Raw genomic sequence first — 18,406 nt, 5'->3', positions numbered from 1 at the left:
TAATACTTAATACATAATACTATTTTTAATACCAAATTAAAATTTATTTCTATTTTATTTACTTTAATTACTGTACTTACACTGTACTGGAGCTTCTTTAACGCTCGAATTTCCCTCATAAAGTAATCTTTAAATTCTTAATACTATTTTACTAATATTATTTAAAAACTTACATTATTTTATTTATCTGGATTTGAAGGGAGCCAGAATGATTTATGATGGAAGATTTAAAAAAAAATAATAAAAACTTGATTCATTGTAAAAATAAACCTTTATTAAACATAGAAAAACTCAATATTAAAATATAGAAAATAGTTAACGTGACATAAAATATTAAATGATAAATATGAAGCATATTTAAATACATGATTTCAGTGTTAAATTATTGTAAAGAAAAACAAGTTTTTGTTTCTCACACTTGCAAGTTTGTAAAAGAGTACATCACTTAATCTGTACAAAAGAAATACAAGCAGTTCAAGTTAACATTACAGTTGTGCTGGCATTACAAATAAATGTTCATTATTTCCAAATTAATTAAAAAAGTTATAATTACATCTGAATTATATCAACTTGGATTAAACCCTCTAAACGGTATTTGCAAAATGTTGTGTTTTGTACTCCTACAACAACCCACTTTATGGAATAATGCTGCTCACAAAAACTTATTTTCCTAAGGAAAACGACAATAATTCATATGAACGTATATAATATGAGGCACCACAATTACAGTTAGCATTTAGGTGTTGTATATGTGTTTTAATGTTTTTTAAAAGAGCCGAAACTCCTTCGAAAAGATTAGATTCAGAGTGTCGAGTCTTAAACCACTGGATTTGCCGAACTTTAAATCGCATGAACAATATTTTTAAAAGAATACATTTAAGTAACCTCCAGACCACCCAAGAAGGATTGGACCTGCTGAGTCTGGTTCCTCTCAAGGTTTCTTCCTGTAATTTTCAGGGAGTTTTTCCTTGCCATAGTCGCCCTCGGCTTGCTCAACAGGGGTTTTTGTATCTGTTGGTCCTGGATTTTGTAAAGTTGCTTTGAGACAATGTCTATTGTAAAAAGCGCTATATAAATAAAGTTGACTTGACTTCACTTGATTTATATAAGGTGATTTAAATGGCATTATTTGTTTATGGATTTGTTTGATCAGAAGAGTGCGAGTGAGTGATAATCGTGAGTGGGCAGGAAAGTCTGCGATGGGTAGAAATGCAACGGACTCGGTCTGTGGCACGAAACGGTAGTGAATTGCAGTGTTGGCGGCACCATCAAAGGCTGCATCGGGCCGCAGTGATATTGCTCTTCCATTCCTCGACCCTCTTGCTCTTTTTTCCACTTGGTGCGGCGATTCTGAAACCAGATCTTGACCTGGGTCTCAGAAAGCCGAAGAGCTGTGGCGATGACGTGGCGCTCAAACACTGACAGATAGTGACTGTTCTTGAAACTCAGCTCCAGGACACGCAGCTGGTCCAGTGTGAAGGCAGTGCGCATGCGCCGCGTCTTAATGCTTTTCTTACTGGCAGTGCGCGGGCTCGTTGCGGCTGACTGTGTAGAAACTTCTCCAGAGTAAACGTCCACTATTTCTGCACACGCATCACCCGATGATTCATCTAAAATCAGCACAACATAACATTAATGCAAAGTAAACAAATGTTCAATTCTATGTAGCCATAGATGTCTACTAAAAGTTATGTTAGGGACCAAAGGCCCCTGACTACACTGACTACACCACACAAAGGCCCCTGACTAACCCAGATGTTCCCCAACTACTGGCTGTAGGAGGATGTGCATAAGAACGAAGTTGAAGTTGTTTAAAAAAAGCACTGCTCTGTGTCCTGTTGTAATAATGCTAAATGTTTAAACAATAATATTAAAATTAATATCCAGTAGTTTTTTCCTCATTATATGATGCTTTAATCACATTGTTTTAACAATTAATTAATTGTGTTCTCCTGTTCTTCAGACACTTCCTCCCCAATACAAAGGGTAAGACCAATAAAGTATTGACCTGTGCAATCTTAATGAGACACACAATGAATATATAAAAAGTACCATATAGGACAATAAATTAAGTAACCCAAAATATTATATTTAAATATTTTAATGTTATATAAAATATTACATTTAGACAGGAAGGAAGCAAATATAGTCTGAGATAAGGTTATTCTGAATTACACCTTCACTTATCCAATACTCAAAGAAGTATTTCATTTTCATTATTTCCATATTAAATACAGTAATATGATTAGGTTGGTAATGCCTAAAGCAACATGATTGACAACATGTACATAATTTTACTCTGAATTTTTTATTAATTTTTTATTTTTGTATTTAGCCAATTTCACAGGTCCTGCCAACAAAGTCAACCAAAAAGCAGTTATAGAACAAATGGTAAGCTGTTTTAATGTCTTTTTCTTTTTTACAAAAACTGTCTAGTATATAACCTGTGCCGTAAAAGCATTGTGTTTAAATGTAGGCAAAGTTTGCCATCTTGTGGCATCTTGTAAACTAAAATAATATAATTAAATTAAACTAATGTAAACACACGTAACTGTAGAAATGGCTATATATGGACTATTTGCTAAATGTAGGCCTCATGTTAATAATGAAAGCATGATAGGCGTCATGTGCATGTTTAAAAATGTAGGCCTACATAAAATGATTGCAAAACGTCTTACTTTAAGTCTATTGACAAAATCAAAATATGACAGAAATTCAGAATAACTCTGTGGAGAAAAACAGTGTAGCACATCAAGCCTTGTGGAGCACTGTAGGGAAAAGTGCTGCTCTGTAAAAGTGTGATATTTAAGTTTCTTTTTCTTTTTAAATTATTCTATTATCTTTTGTTCCTCTAAAGCTGTATTGTGAATCATAGACAATACAAATATACAGAATATCTAATGATGCTTTACTTTTTTATATGCAACATATTATAAACAAATACTCACCAAATGTTCCTTTGCATTTGCAGTCCGTATAGTCTGTATTTTGTGCATCTCGATGTCTTCCTGTAAATTTTTTCGGATCTAGTATATTTTCTACAGTAAAAGAAGAAATTTGAGAAGGTTTTCTGTTTTCCTGCTGCATGTTTTAAGTCACAGCACGTCTGAAGCGCAGAAAGCTCAAGTTTTAAGTGACAGCACCAGTGAAGCTCGACTGAACAGGACTGGGTTTTATACTGGAGGACCACACGACCCTCTCATGAATACAATTACCATGTTAAAGGAGTGAATTTAAACAAAACCACCCCAAAAATCCTGTTTTCCGATGGCATAACCCCCTGTCAGTGTCATTATTTTAAGCCCTTTCCCCCTCAACACACACAGAGTTGGACTTTAACATGCAAATGCTGCCTCTCAGCGGGTAACACAGCGCCCTGGCTATTTATTGCCATGCATCTGGGTAAAACGTGCCCCTTTCTTAACCAACGTGTACTTGTTTTGTAGAGACACATGTCCTTATTTGCAACTGTGTGATTTTATGACAGTAGGACGCGTGAGTGCAGGTTGTCATGGTAATTAATGGACTATGCGTAACTGCAATAAAGGAGAATTGTGGATTTCGTTGCATTCTGCATGTATCCTATTGTATGATTATATAACATCCAGAGTTTGGATATATAGGCCCAGAATCAGCCCCGGTTCTGGACTGCTTTGCTTGGGGGGGCAGTAAAACCTAATGAGGGGGCATGTTGATAGTCATGTTTTTGAAGCCAGAAATATATTCAAGGCTTGATTTGTGCATGAATGATGACAGCCAAGCTATTGATACTGGCTTAAAGTGATGTAGCCTATAAGGTAAAGAAATAAAAATGCATGTTTTCGAACTTAAACTTAAAACCCAATGATTAAAAAATACATGTTGATTATGTAAATGGAGAAAAAAGATTATCTAATTGTATTTCATTTTAATACGCCCCCTTAATTAAATTGCCATTACTAATAGAACAACTCTATTTCTTGAAAGGCTTTAATACAAATTTAAGTCAAAGCTGACAAATGTACCTACACACAGACTGAGAATATTCAAACGTGGAAATAGGAATGAGTGAGAATATTTATATTATTGGGAAATTAAAATATAAAGAAAACAAAAGAATACTAATTCTGTAAAAAAAAAGTGTTTACCAGTATACCTGCCTCTCGCTCACACTAACAGAACATATACTGCCGAACTGAACTGTTTGGGGCAGTCTGCCGATTTTTATATGACTCAAAGAGCCAATCAGGAATAAGCAAGGAAATATCTTCACACTGTAAAACAAAATGCATTTTTGTGATTGGTTCAGAGATAATTTTAAAAATAGCCGTTGCTTGCATTGTGCTTGGGGGGGCAAAGACACAATTTGGGGGGGCAATGCCCCCCTCAGCCCCCCCCCCCCTAGCGCCGGCCCTGCCCAGAATACATTCACTAACTGCTGCTTCCTGAAACTCTGGGTGAGCTGGGCCCCAGACAAGCTACCAAACTGTACCAAGTGCCAGCACACACCTGTAGCACCTTTTGGGAAGTCAAAACTAAAGGAAACCCTTGTCGACACAGATAGTGACCAAAGGTGGGCTGAAGACTAATGTTGCTGCACAGCATCCACTTTACCAGCTTAATCACCATCCAAAGTAAAACAAACAACCTCTTTTAAATTGCCTTGTTTTCTTGTGATTACTTTTTTTTGTTAGTTTCTTTATTTATAAACCCGAATTATTCATGTCATACTCACACAGCAATTGGGTTTTTTGAGATCGTGGAATAATTGTTTTTAGGTCTTGAAAAACAGAAACTGATCAGTTTACAGTTTACTGATCATGGTAACAAAATTTCTAAATATAATATTAATTTTAAAAGAATGCTTTCTGAATAGGCTACTGTATGCATAAAATGTGTATATAATAAAGAAATGTTATATTACAAAAATACAGTGTCTAAGGTTAATAATCTAAGGGAAAGTACATTTTTAAGTAGTTTAATAATACACCTGCACTTACTTGTCCCTGTAGATACATTTTGCCACAAAGCTGGCTTTTCCCCAAAAAACGTTTAATGTTTCTTGAACTTTTTTGTTTATACGCTGAAAGTTGCATGTTGTAATAGAATCTCATTTCAAATGCCAATAATGTTGCCATTTGTATCATTAGGTATAATACCTTGTGCATCAGAACTAGCCTACTTATTCACATTGCTGTTTTTTGTGTTCATTTTGAATGGTCTACAGGAAAACATCTATTATTTTACAGGACAAAATGTTCCTTACATTTACTTTGACTTTTATTTGATTGCAGACAGTTTGAACCCAAGATATTTCATGTTCTGTCTGCTCAACTTCATTTCATTTGTTAATATAAAACTTGCATAGTAAAACTTTACTATGCAAAAAAAAGCCGTATGTTAACTATGTCCAGAAGCGGCGTTGACTTCTCTGGGCTCAGAGGCATCTAGGACCATCACACAATGGAAACGTGTATTGTGGTCAGATGAATCAGCATTCCAGGTCTTTTTTGAAAAATTAAATCATCACCGTGTGCTCCGGACCAAAGACAAAAAGGACCATCCGGACTGTGTGAGGCTGGGTCAATGCCATTGGCAAAGGTAATTTAAACTTCTGTGACGGCAGCATTAATGCAGAAAAGTACATTGAGATCACTGAGAACACGTCATCTTTTCCAGGGACGTCCATTCATTTTTTAACTAGACAATGCAAAACCACATGCTGCACACATTACTAAGGCATGGTTGCGGAAGAAGAGGGTACGGGTACTGAACTGACCTGCCTGCAGTCTTGACCTGTCCCCAATAGATAATTTTTAAAAATGCGACAACAACGACCCTGTACTGTTGCACATGCTAAGATGTGTTTGCAGGAAGAATGGGACAGAATAAAACCTGAAACACTAAATCGCTTGGTATCCTCAGTGCCAAAACATATTTTATGTGTGGTGAAAAGGAATGGCAACACTACAAAGTGGTAAATGCTTTACTGTTCCAAATTTTTTTGGAATGTGTTGCAGGTCTGAAATGCAGGAATTAATGTACTTCCTCATGTTAAAATATACAAATATGCAAATATATGGTCATTTCTAAAACCAAGAGCATTAATATGGATTTGTACCCCACCCTACCCAGAGGTCTTAACAGTCTTCACTTTTTTAAAAGAATTTTTTACAAGATTTTGGAGTGTGCCTGCTGGAATTTTTGCCCATTCAGTTAAAAGAACATTCTTGAGGTCCCGGATTGACACTGAACAAGAATGCATGGCTTGCAATTAATTGACCTATTAACTTCAAAGATGTTGACTAGAGTGATAAGGTCAGTGTCACTTTGCACAATAAACTTGCCAAGCGATGTCTTCATAGTTTTTGCTTTGTGCACAGGGTTTTTTAAAGAGTTTTTTGCAAACTGCTGCCACAAAGCATATAATTTAGAGGAATATAATCAATTTAACATCCATGCATTAACTGTCTGTTTTTACCACTGTCCGTTTTATTGGGCTAAAAGCAGGAAACACTCAAGTCGCCAGTCCATCACAGGGCAGACACACACACACTCTTGGGGCAATTTTTAGTAGCTCCATTTGGCCTGACTGCTTGTCTTTGGACTTGTGAAAGGAAACTGGAGAACCCAGAAAAAACCCACATGGACACAGGGAGAACATGCAAACTCCACACAGAATGGACCCTGGCCACTCAGCCAGGGAATCAAACCCAGGCCTTTCTTGCCACCGTGCCACCCATTTATTTAACATACATTCATTTTTAGGGTTGTGGTGGGTCTGGTGCCATACAGAATCACTGGTTGCAAGGCAGGAATACACTCTGGGACAGGTGCAAATCAAATGCACAGCAACACACAATTACACATTTACTTACCTACTGACACTTTACTTACTTACTGACACTGACACTTGAAAGCCAGTTCACACTATGCAGGTTTATGAGAGATAAAAAAAATTAAAAAAAATCACAAAAAAAACCCCAAGTGGACACAAAAAAATATGCAAAACTTCTCACAGTAAGTGACCAAAGGCATGGATGTAACCAGAGTCCATTATGGTTACCCACCTGCACTCTTTGCGCTCTAAAAGGTAGCCAGGCTTGCGAATGAAATTCCGATTTCTTTTAATGGTGTTCAGTGAGGTGTTACCATAGTGTTAAAAGCATATAATTTATTTCCTATAATTAATTGAACACACCTATTAGCAGTAGGTGTGGCTGAAACACCTCAGCTCATTAATTAGTGAAGGTGTCAACATGCTAGAGGTCAGACCTCTGTGAGACCAAAATAAATGTTCATTATGTTAAATAACATACAACAAATTTGGATGAGTGAGTGAGTGTGTGATGCTTTCCAATAGACTGGCGCCCATTCTGTCTAGAATTTATTGCTACCCCACTGCTACTCCAACCAGATTATAGAGTAAAAGTGTTACTACAAATGAAAAAGTGATCAGGTGGCACAGCGCTAAATTGCACTAGCCCACTACTGCTGGGCTCCAAGGTCTGAATTCCGTTGCTAACGGACGGTCGGCATTTACATACACACACACACACCTCAGGCATAGCCAATCATATCTGATTGGCTATGCCTGAGGTGTGTGTGTGGCCAAGGATTCGCAATAGACTGAAGTCCTCTTCTTGGTGTGGTCCCAGGGAAACTGTACCCACTTCAACCCTGACCAGGATAAAGTGGTGGTAAAACATGAAAATTAATTAATGACTAAAGGTTAATGAATGGTCCAAAATATATTGTGGTACATGTAACAGATTTAAACACATAACTCTTTTTTATCACTGAATTGAGTGACTACATTTTTTTTCATTAATGATGGAGGTCCAATGTTTACATACATCATTTATTAGCAAGTCGCCCTATTCATTGCTGTTTAACAGACAGAGGATTGTCGCCAACACAGGGGGTGTTGAGTTTGCTCTAGTGTTGTAAATAATCCGTAAAGCCTCCAGAGGTGGTCTTCTGTGGCAGCTGCCACAGTCCTCCCTGATGTCAAAACCAAGTGAAGTACTGGTATTCAGGGCTCGAGGCTAAGCCGGCCCACCAGGACAATTAGCAGATGTCACCAGTGCTGCTGACCCTCTCTGACCTCCCTCATTGTTCAACAAGATGATTATTTGGAGCTTCACCAGCAAGGGGCCAGTCATGAGAAGTGTGCCTGAAGATCCCTGGTTTAAGGTGCAATTGAATTCTCCCTAGGAGAGATGGGCTCCTTGAGTTAAACCTCAAAGTTGATTAACCTTATTAACCTTTGTGGGTAAATGATCTTTCAGCTTTGATCTTTTTGAGCTGAATATGCTATGATCATGTCTTCATTGTGTTAGGGGTTTAGAAAGTACAGTTGATTCGATACATAAATTACCAAAAAAATTCTAGTTTGTTTGATGTATGGAACTCTTATTCTGTATGAATAGCTTGTAGAAGACAAAACAAGAAATGTCAGTACAGTGGTTTACCATGGTAAAGAAATCTAAACTACAGTTGAAGTCATAGGTTTACATACACATCTAAAGGACATAAACTATAAGGCCAAAATTATACGTACACCCCTTCTAATTATTGAGTTTAGGTGTTTCAGAAACACCTATTGCCAGGCCTGCACAGTGCCCTAACCTAAACCCTATTAAACATGTTTTGAATTAATCATAATGGTGATTGCTTGACAGGCTCTCACGTCCAGCATGTCTCCATTAAGATGAGCTAAGCAAAAACAAGAATCTGGGATATGTTCATTCTCCTGAACCTTTAACCTAAAACCCCAAATCAGAAATAGTTGGGACAGCATGGATAATGCAAATAATAAAAAAAACCACATTCTTACATTCACTTTGACTATTTTTTATTTTTTTTTTCCCCCTTTTTCTCCCCCTTTAGCGCATCCAATTGTTCAATTTGCATCGTGCTTCCTCACTGTCTATGCCAAACCCTGCCCCGACAGAGGAGATCAAAGCTAACCCATATCCCCTCCGAAACATGGGCAGCAGCCGGATGCATTTTTGCCACCCGCACATTGATGAGTTTGGCGCCACCTAGCGTTGCATGCGGAGAGACACACCCTAAGGGCACTCTTCCTCATATCTGTGCAGGCGCCTCTAATCAGCCGGCAGAGGTCGTAATCGCATTCTGACAGAGAGACCCACATCCGGTTCTTTGTCCCACCCCCCAACTGAGCAACTGGCCAATCGTTGCTCATACAGCCACTCAGCCTCGAACCGGGGAGGCAGAGCTGGATTCGATACGATGTACTCAGAATCCAGCTCTGGTTGCAGCGTGTCTTTTTACCGCTGCGCCACCTAAACTGCCTTTAACTATTATTTTATTGCAGACAGTATGGACCTGAGATATTTCATGTTTTGTCTGGTCAACTTCATTTCATTTATTAATAAACATCCATTCCTGCATTTCAGGCCTGCAACACATTCCAGTAAAAGTTGGGACAGTAAAGCATTAACCACTTTGTAATGTTGCCAATCCTTTTCACCACACTTAAAAGATGTTTTGGCACTGAGGATACCAAGTGATTTAGTGTTTCAGGTTTTATTTTGTCCCATTCTTCCTGCAAACACGTCTTAAGATGTGCAGCAGTACGGGGTCGTTGTTGTCACATTTTTTGTTTCAAAATTCATCACACATTCTCTATTGGGGACTGGTCAGGACTGCAGGCAGGCCAATCCAGTACCCGTACCCTCTTCTTCCGCAGCCATGCCTTTGTAATGTGTGCAGCATGTGGTTTTGCATTGTCTTGTTAAATATTGCATGGACGTCCCTGGAAAAGATGACGTCTTGAGGGCAGAATATGTTGCTCTTAGATCTCTATATACTTTTTTTGCATTAATGCTGCCATCACAGAAGTGTAAATGACCTTTGCCAAGGGCACTGACACAGCCCCATACCATGACAGACTCTGGCTTTTGGACTTGTTGCATATAACAGTCTGGATGGTCCTGGATGGAAACGTGTATTGTAATCAGATAAATAGTATTTCAGATCATGTTTGGAAGAAATGGACGCTGTGTGGTCTTCCGGACCAAAGACGAACACAAACATCCAACTTCCATGTATTTTTCAACAAGACAATGCAAAAACACATGCTGCACACATTACAAAGGCATGGCTGAGGAAGAAGAGGGTATGAGTACTGAGCTGTCTGCAGTAGAGAATGTGTGGAAAACAAAATATGAAAATACTAAAACGTGACAATATTTGCAGTTGTGAGAAGCAATGGCAACATTATGAAGTGGTAAATGCTTTACCACCCTAACTTTTTTGGGATCTCTTGGGTTCATAATGTCTGCAGTGAAATAAAAGACAAAGTAAATGTAAAAGACAAAGTAAATATATATATATATATATATATATATATATATATATATATATATATATATATATATATATATATATACAGTGTATCACAAAAGTGAGTACACCCCTCACATTTCTGCAAATATTTCATTATATCTTTTCATGGGACAACACTATAGACATGAAACTTGGATATAACTTAGAGTAGTCAGTGTACAGCTTGTATAGCAGTGTAGATTTACTGTCTTATGAAAATAACTCAACACACAGCCATTAATGTCTAAATAGCTGGCAACATAAGTGAGTACACCCCACAGTGAACATGTCCAAATTGTGCCCAAATGTGTCGTTGTCCCTCCCTGGTGTCATGTGTCAAGGTCCCAGGTGTAAATGGGGAGCAGGGCTGTTAAATTTGGTGTTTTGGGTACAATTCTCTCATACTGGCCACTGGATATTCAACATGGCACCTCATGGCAAAGAACTCTCTGAGGATGTGAGAAATAGAATTGTTGCTCTCCACAAAGATGGCCTGGGCTATAAGAAGATTGCTAACACCCTGAAACTGAGCTACAGCATGGTGGCCAAGGTCATACAGCGGTTTTCCAGGACAGGTTCCACTCGGAACAGGCTTCGCCAGGGTCGACCAAAGAAGTTGAGTCCACGTGTTCGGCGTCATATCCAGAGGTTGGCTTTAAAAAATAGACACATGAGTGCTGCCAGCATTGCTGCAGAGGTTGAAGACGTGGGAGGTCAGCCTGTCAGTGCTCAGACCATACGCCGCACACTGCATCAACTCGGTCTGCATGGTCGTCATCCCAGAAGGAAGCTGACGCACAAGAAAGCCCGCAAACAGTTTGCTGAAGACAAGCAGTCCAAGAACATGGATTACTGGAATGCCCTGTGGTCTGACGAGACCAAGATAAACTTGTTTGGCTCAGATGGTGTCCAGCATGTGTGGCGGCGCCCTGGTGAGAAGTACCAACACAACTGTATCTTGCCTACAGTCAAGCATGGTGGTGGTAGCATCATGGTCTTGGGCTGCATGAGTGTTGCTGGCACTGGGGAGCTGCAGTTCATTGAGGGAAACATGAATTCCAACATGTACTGTGACATTCTGAAACAGAGCATGATCCCCTCCCTTCGAAAACTCATGGCAGTTTTCCAACAGGATAACGACCCCAAACACAACCTCCAAGATGACAACTGCCTTGCTGAGGAAGCTGAAGGTAAAGGTGATGGACTAAACCCAATTGAGCACCTGTGGCGCATCCTCAAGTGGAAGGTGGAGGAGTTCAAGGTGTCTAACATCCACCAGCTCCGTGATGTCATCATGGAGGAGTGGAAGAGGATTCCAGTAGCAACCTGTGCAGCTCTGGTGAATTCCATGCCCAGGAGGGTTAAGGCAGTGCTGGATAATAATGGTGGTCACACAAAATATTGACACTTTGGGCACAATTTGGACATGTTCACTGTGGGGTGTACTCACTTATGTTGCCAGCCATTTAGACATTAATGGCTGTGTGTTGAGTTATTTTCAGAAGACAGTAAATCTACACTGCTATACAAGTTGTACACTGACTACTCTAAGTTATATCCAAGTTTTATTTCTATAGTGTTGTCCCATGAAAATTACAATGACTGCAATTCATATAGGTAATTTTGGAAAATCTGAGAAAATATTATTTGCATAATAATTTGGAACACAGTGTATATACTGTATTTATACAGTGTATCACAAAAGTGAGTACACCCCTCACATTTCTGCAAATAATAAAATATTTGCAGAAATGTGAGGGGTGTACTCACTTTTGTGATACACTGTATAAATACAGTATATTTTTCCAGTCATCAACTATTAGAGTACAATTGAAAGGTTTTTGAACAAACTGCCAATGATAACAGTATATTTAAAAAAAAATAAAACTCAAAATGCATGTTCCAAATTATTATGCACAGCAGAGTTTTCAACCTTTTCATTTTTATAAAGAACAAAAAAATGGTCATTTGTGAAATTATAAGCATTAGCAGGTTATTACAAACTGAAATCAAACAGTTTTCAAGTCAAAACTTTATTCTAGGTGATGTTACATTTGCACATAGGACCCCTTGTTCGAAACGAGCTTCTGAACTCTCTCGTCCATTGAATTTGTCAGGTTTTGGATGGTATCTGCTTCAATTGTTTTGCATGAGGACAGAATACCCTCCCAGAGCTGTTGCTTAGATGTGAACTGCCTCCCGCCATCATAGACACTCCTTTTGATGATGCTCCAGAGGTTCTCAATGGGGTTGAGGTCAGGGGAGCATGGGGGCCACACCATAAGTTTGTCCCCTTTTATGCCCATAGCAGCCAGAGATGCAGATGTGTTCTTTGCAGCATGAGACGGTGCATTATCATGCATGAAAATGATCTTGCTGCGGAATGCACGGTTCTTCTTCTTGAACCATGGCAGGAAGTGCTGTTTGAGAAACTCCACATACATTATGGAGGTCATCTTTACCCCTTCAGGGATCCTAAAGGGGCCGACAATCTCTCTCCCCATGATTCCAGCCCAAAACATTACTCCACCTCCTCCTTGTTGGCGCCGTAGCCTTGTTTGCATGGGGTGTCCATCAACCAGCCATCCTCCACTCCATCCATCTGGACCATCTAGCGTTGCACGGCACTCATCGGTGAACAAAACAGTTTTGAAGTCAGTCTTCATGTATTGTTTGGCCCACTGGAGCTGTTTCTGCTTGTGTGCAGTGGATAGAGGAGGTCGACAGGATGGCTTACGCACAGCTGCAAACCTCTGAAGGACCCTGCATCTTGTTGTTCGGGGGACGTTGGAGGCACCAGCAGTTTCAAAAACTTGTCTGCTGCTATGACAAGGCATTTTTGCAGCTGCTCTTTTAACCTGACGTAATTGCCTGTTGGAAAGAGTCCTCAATTTTCCCTTATCAGCACGCACACGTGTGTGCTCTGAATCAGCTACATACTTCTTGATTGTGCGATGATCACGATGAAGTGTCTTGGCAATGTTGATTGTAGTCATGCCTTGACCTAAACACTCCACAATTTGTTGCTTCTCAGCAGCCGACACATCCTTTTTCTTTCCCATTTTGGCTGAAAATGTAGGCTGCTTAATAATGTGGGACAGCCTTCTTAAGTAGTCTTGCCTTTAATTGGACACACCTGCCAAACTAATTAGCACAGGTGTCTGCAATTGCTTTCAGTGATATAAAGAGCCCTGACACACATCACCATCAATGAGTTTAACTGACAAACAAAAAAATTCTTACCTTATCACTCCTAAACACTTTTTGCATAATAATTTGGAACACAGTGTATATATATATACAGTGTATCACAAAAGTGAGTACACCCTTCACATTTCTGCAAATATTTTATTATATCTTTTCATGGGACAACACTATAGAACTAAAACTTGGATATAACTTAGAGTAGTCAGTGTACAACTTGTATAGCAGTGTAGATTTACTGTCTTCTGAAAATAACTCAACACACAGCCATTAATGTCTAAATGGCTGGCAACATAAGTGAGTACACCCCACAGTGAACATGTCCAAATTGTGCCCAAAGTGTCAATATTTTGTGTGACCACCATTATTATCCAGCACTGCCTTAACCCTCCTGGGCATGGAATTCACCAGAGCTGCACAGGTTGCTACTGGAATCCTCTTCCACTCCTCCATGATGACATCACGGAGCTGGTGGATGTTAGACACCTTGAACTCCTCCACCTTCCACTTGAGGATGCGCCACAGGTGCTCAATTGGGTTTAGTCCATCACCTTTACCTTCAGCTTCCTCAGCAAGGCAGTTGTCATCTTGGAGGTTGTGTTTGGGGTCGTTATCCTGTTGGAAAACTGCTATGAGGCCCAGTTTTCGAAGGGAGGGGATCATGCTCTGTTTCAGAATGTCACAGTACATGTTGGAATTCATGTTTCCCTCAATGAACTGCAGCTCCCCAGTGCCAGCAACACTCATGCAGCCCAAGACCATGATGCTACCACCACCATGCTTGACTGTAGGCAAGATACAGTTGTCTTGGTACTTCTCACCAGGGCGCCGCCACACATGCTGGACACCATCTGAGCCAAACAAGTTTATCTTGGTCTCGTCAGACCACAGGGCATTCCAGTAATCCATGTTCTTGGACTGCTTGTCTTCAGCAAACTGTTTGCGCGCTTTCTTACGCGTCAGCTTCCTTCTGGGATGACGACCATGCAGACCGAGTTGATGCAGTGTGCGGCGTATGGTCTGAGCACTGACAGGCTGACCTCCCACGTCTTCAACCTCTGCAGCAATGCTGGCAGCACTCATGTGTCTATTTTTTAAAGCCAACCTCTGGATATGACGCCGAACACGTGGACTCAACTTCTTTGGTCGACCCTGGCTAAGCCTGTTCCGAGTGGAACCTGTCCTGGAAAACCGCTGTATGACCTTGGCCACCATGCTGTAGCTCAGTTTCAGGGTGTTAGCAATCTTCTTATAGCCCAGGCCATCTTTGTGGAGAGCAACAATTCTATTTCTCACATCCTCAGAGAGTTCTTTGCCATGAGGTGCCATGTTGAATATCCAGTGGCCAGTATGAGAGAATTGTACCCAAAACACCAAATTTAACAGCCCTGCTCCCCATTTACACCTGGGACCTTGACACATGACACCAGGGAGGGACAACGACACATTTGGGCACAATTTGGACATGTTCACTGTGGGGTGTACTCACTTATGTTGCCAGCTATTTAGACATTAATGGCTGTGTGTTGAGTTATTTTCAGAAGACAGTAAATCTACACTGCTATACAAGTTGTACACTGACTACTCTAAGTTATATCCAAGTTTCATGTCTATAGTGTTGTCCCATGAAAAGATATAATGAAATATTTGCAGAAATGTGAGGGGTGTACTCACTTTTGTGATACACTGTATATATACAGTATATATATATATATATATATATGTTCTAATTTTCTTGGAACAAGTGTAATCCAAAGGATACATTAATTCTATTGTGTGAAATTAAGCCTCTTAACTACAAGGTTTTTAATATTTTTTAATTAAGGGTGCCAATAATTCTAGATTTAACTGTTCTATGTCCTATGAATGTGATAGTTTCACTTAAGCAGCTATTACTCTGGAAATGACAGGACATGCTTATTTACTATTATCTTCCAGTTTCCCTGTGGATTTATAGCTCCAAATGTCACTGACCCTTAAGCGCATCATAAACTTGTTGTACATGCCTCAAACATCTATTACCACTAAAAGTGTCATTGTCTTTCTAAAAGTACATGACAATTATTACTCACACTATTGTTAATTGTGGCACCCAGACGACCAACGAGGGAATTACACTATTTGCAGAGTGTAAAAAGTGGCCAAATGAATACAGGAGAGGAGTTGAAATACACGATTGCTTGCATGTCTTCCTTTGTGACCTATTGTTGGCCATCTGTGAAATGTTGACAATGCTGGGAGGCCAAAGGGGAGGGTGACTCATGTTATAGTCTGTAATGAAATACCCCCTGCATATTTTTTCTGAATGAACACTTCAAAAGGCACTGCTTAACCACTCAGCATGGCACAATTGTGTCATTTTATCCTCCGTTTTACTTTAAGAGCAAGAATGCATCACTATTATAGACTGTTTTAAGAATGGTTTTACTTCAATCTGCTTAATAGTAAATCATTTCCTAAGTCATTCAAGCTGGATAATCAGCTTTAAAGGTTATAATTTTAGATTGTATGTTGAATTGAAGAAAATGAATAAATTCAAGTTGGAAAAGGCAATTAAAGCATTTCTAAAAATCTGGGTGTTCGTCAATCCCCACCAACACCAATTAATTACATTTGGAGAAAATTGAGAATTGCTGCTCTCCATAGGTGGATGTCCTGCAGAACCACACATAGAGTACAGCATGCAGTAGTTTTGAAGGTAAAAGACCTGCAGCAATCTCAAAAAATTTGCAAAAAGTCTTTGTCTTTCTGTCCGTTCGTACAAGACGAACCGGCTCATTAAGAAAACCGCTGCTCTATTTGTCACTGTAATTATAATTATAAATACGTTTAGTCAACAATTGTATTTGTTAAAACAATTTAAAGAAGTATTGATTTCCTAAACACCAACAATACAATTACAGATCAAAATAATGTATTACAGTATGTGTCAGTAATACAGATATTACTAGACAAGTAATACATTAGGCGTATAAGTTACATACTACTGTGCAAATGTATGCAGTAATTTTGCCCATATAATGGGAGTTTTTACACACTCTTGGTTGATAACAAGACTTTACCTGCATAGTCTATGATCTGAGATAAACAGGACCAGAGAACTCAGTTTCTATAAAGAAGTATGACTTTCTCTTTGCTTAATAGATTTTCGGGTTGCATTTACTGATGCAGCAGCATGGGCCATCCCAGATGTCTCACACCCCAGAAAACTTGATGGTTGCTTCTGGACATCTGGACATTCCATTCTGCTTGCTTACTACTGGTTATTGGTTTGTGACCAGTGCACTGTTTTGCCATTTGTTGGTTATGTTCAGAATGGATAGAAATGACAGCCCTAATGGTGCTAGTAATTAGAACTAGCCCTAACATATTAACTTATAGTAGAGAATGCCTTTATTTGTCATATATACATATACAAATGTGCAGCACAACGAAATTCTTTCTTCGCGTATCCCGGCTTGTTTGGAAGCTGTGGTCAGAGTGCAGAATCAGCTATTGTACGGCACCCCTGGAGCAGAGAGGGTTAAGAGCCTTGCTCAAGGGCCCAACAGTGGCTGCATGGCAGAGCTTTGATTTGAACTCTCAACTTTCAAACGTTTTTTCATCTGCCCGAACATACCAATAGAAATTACTTGTTTTTCATTGGTTTAAAGCTGCCACTTTCCATGAGGACATCCACACATTTTTTAGTTCATTTGGTTGCATCACAATTCTATCAGTTGATGTTTTAATTTTGTGTGCTGTAGACACTTCTTAACAACCTACTGTTATAACTTCCTTTTAGGGGTCTGATGTCCTCTGTTATGGGGTTATGGAATTGGCCACACTAATGCTCAAACATTTACATTGACATTTTCGGCATTTAGCAGACGCTTTTATCCAAAGCGACTTACATTACTGTGACAGTATACTGTCTAAGCAATTGAGGGTTAAGGGCCTTACTCAAGAGCCCAACAGGAATAACCTGGCATTGGTGGGGCTTGAACCAGTGACATTTTGATTACTAGTTCAGTACCCTAATAATTAGGCTACAACTACCCTAGTTTTCAACCTGTGGGGCGCGAGTACTTGTCTGGGGGGGGCGCGAGTGCCTGACTAGGGGGTGTGGCATTACGAGATTTTTTTTACTTCTAAAACTAAAGCAATTCATTTTTCACCCACATATTTGATTAGTCTCACTGACCACTCACGCACGCACGCACGCACGTTTAATGTTATTCATTAACAGTGAAGATAAACCGTTTAGCTAAAACGTGTGTGTGTGTCTTTAAGAGAGACGCTCTGTTCACAGTATCGATATAAGTGATTCAGGAGTCGATTCATTTTAAGCGCAGCGTAAGTTTCTCTTCTCAGACATCTCTCTGTTTTTACTGTTATTAATGAATGTTGCAGTTTTAAATAAACACCAACTACTACAGGACATTTTGTGTGACTCGCTTACCTTAAAAAGCTCAGGCTTAATTAAACTGCTATTATCACAGAGCGGTAACCGAGTCAGACTCGTTTTGTCTGTGGCTCTGTGAAGTAACGTTTTTGCTCTTATCTACATGAGAAGCAAGAACCGTTTACGATTTACAAAAGTGAACCACAAATTTATATAATGCGCTCATAGAATCGACTCAGATCGGGCTGTATTATCTTTTTGAAGTAATATTTTCAATTAGCAAAATCGGCATTTAGCAGACGTGTTTTTATCTAAAGCGACTTTTAGAACTGTGACAGTACACAATCTAAGCAACTGAAAGTTAAGGGCCTTGCTCAAGGGCCCAACAGTGGCAACCTGGCAGTGGTGGGATTTGAACCAGTAACCTTCTGATGACTCCAGTACCTCCAGTACCTTAACCGCTAGGCTACAACCACCACATTT

General features: G+C 39.5%; 1 protein-coding gene across 1 annotated transcript; it reads right to left on the bottom strand.

Moving 5' to 3' along the window:
- Window positions 1–1,149: 1,149 nt before the first annotated feature.
- On the bottom strand, window positions 1,150–3,087 carry pnx (posterior neuron-specific homeobox). Its single transcript, XM_063014754.1, has 2 exons — window positions 2,949–3,087; window positions 1,150–1,556 (listed from the first exon to the last, which is right to left on the bottom strand). Exons 1-2 carry the CDS (start codon window positions 3,085–3,087, stop codon window positions 1,150–1,152), a joined length of 546 nt encoding a protein of 181 aa, XP_062870824.1.
- Between the last annotated feature and the right edge of the window lie 15,319 nt (window positions 3,088–18,406).

This window comes from Trichomycterus rosablanca, chromosome 18 (assembly GCF_030014385.1).
Source record: "Trichomycterus rosablanca isolate fTriRos1 chromosome 18, fTriRos1.hap1, whole genome shotgun sequence".
Lineage (NCBI taxonomy): Eukaryota > Metazoa > Chordata > Actinopteri > Siluriformes > Trichomycteridae > Trichomycterus > Trichomycterus rosablanca.
The sequence above is the reverse complement of the archived record's forward strand: the minus strand, read 5'-3'. Positions and strand labels throughout refer to the sequence as shown.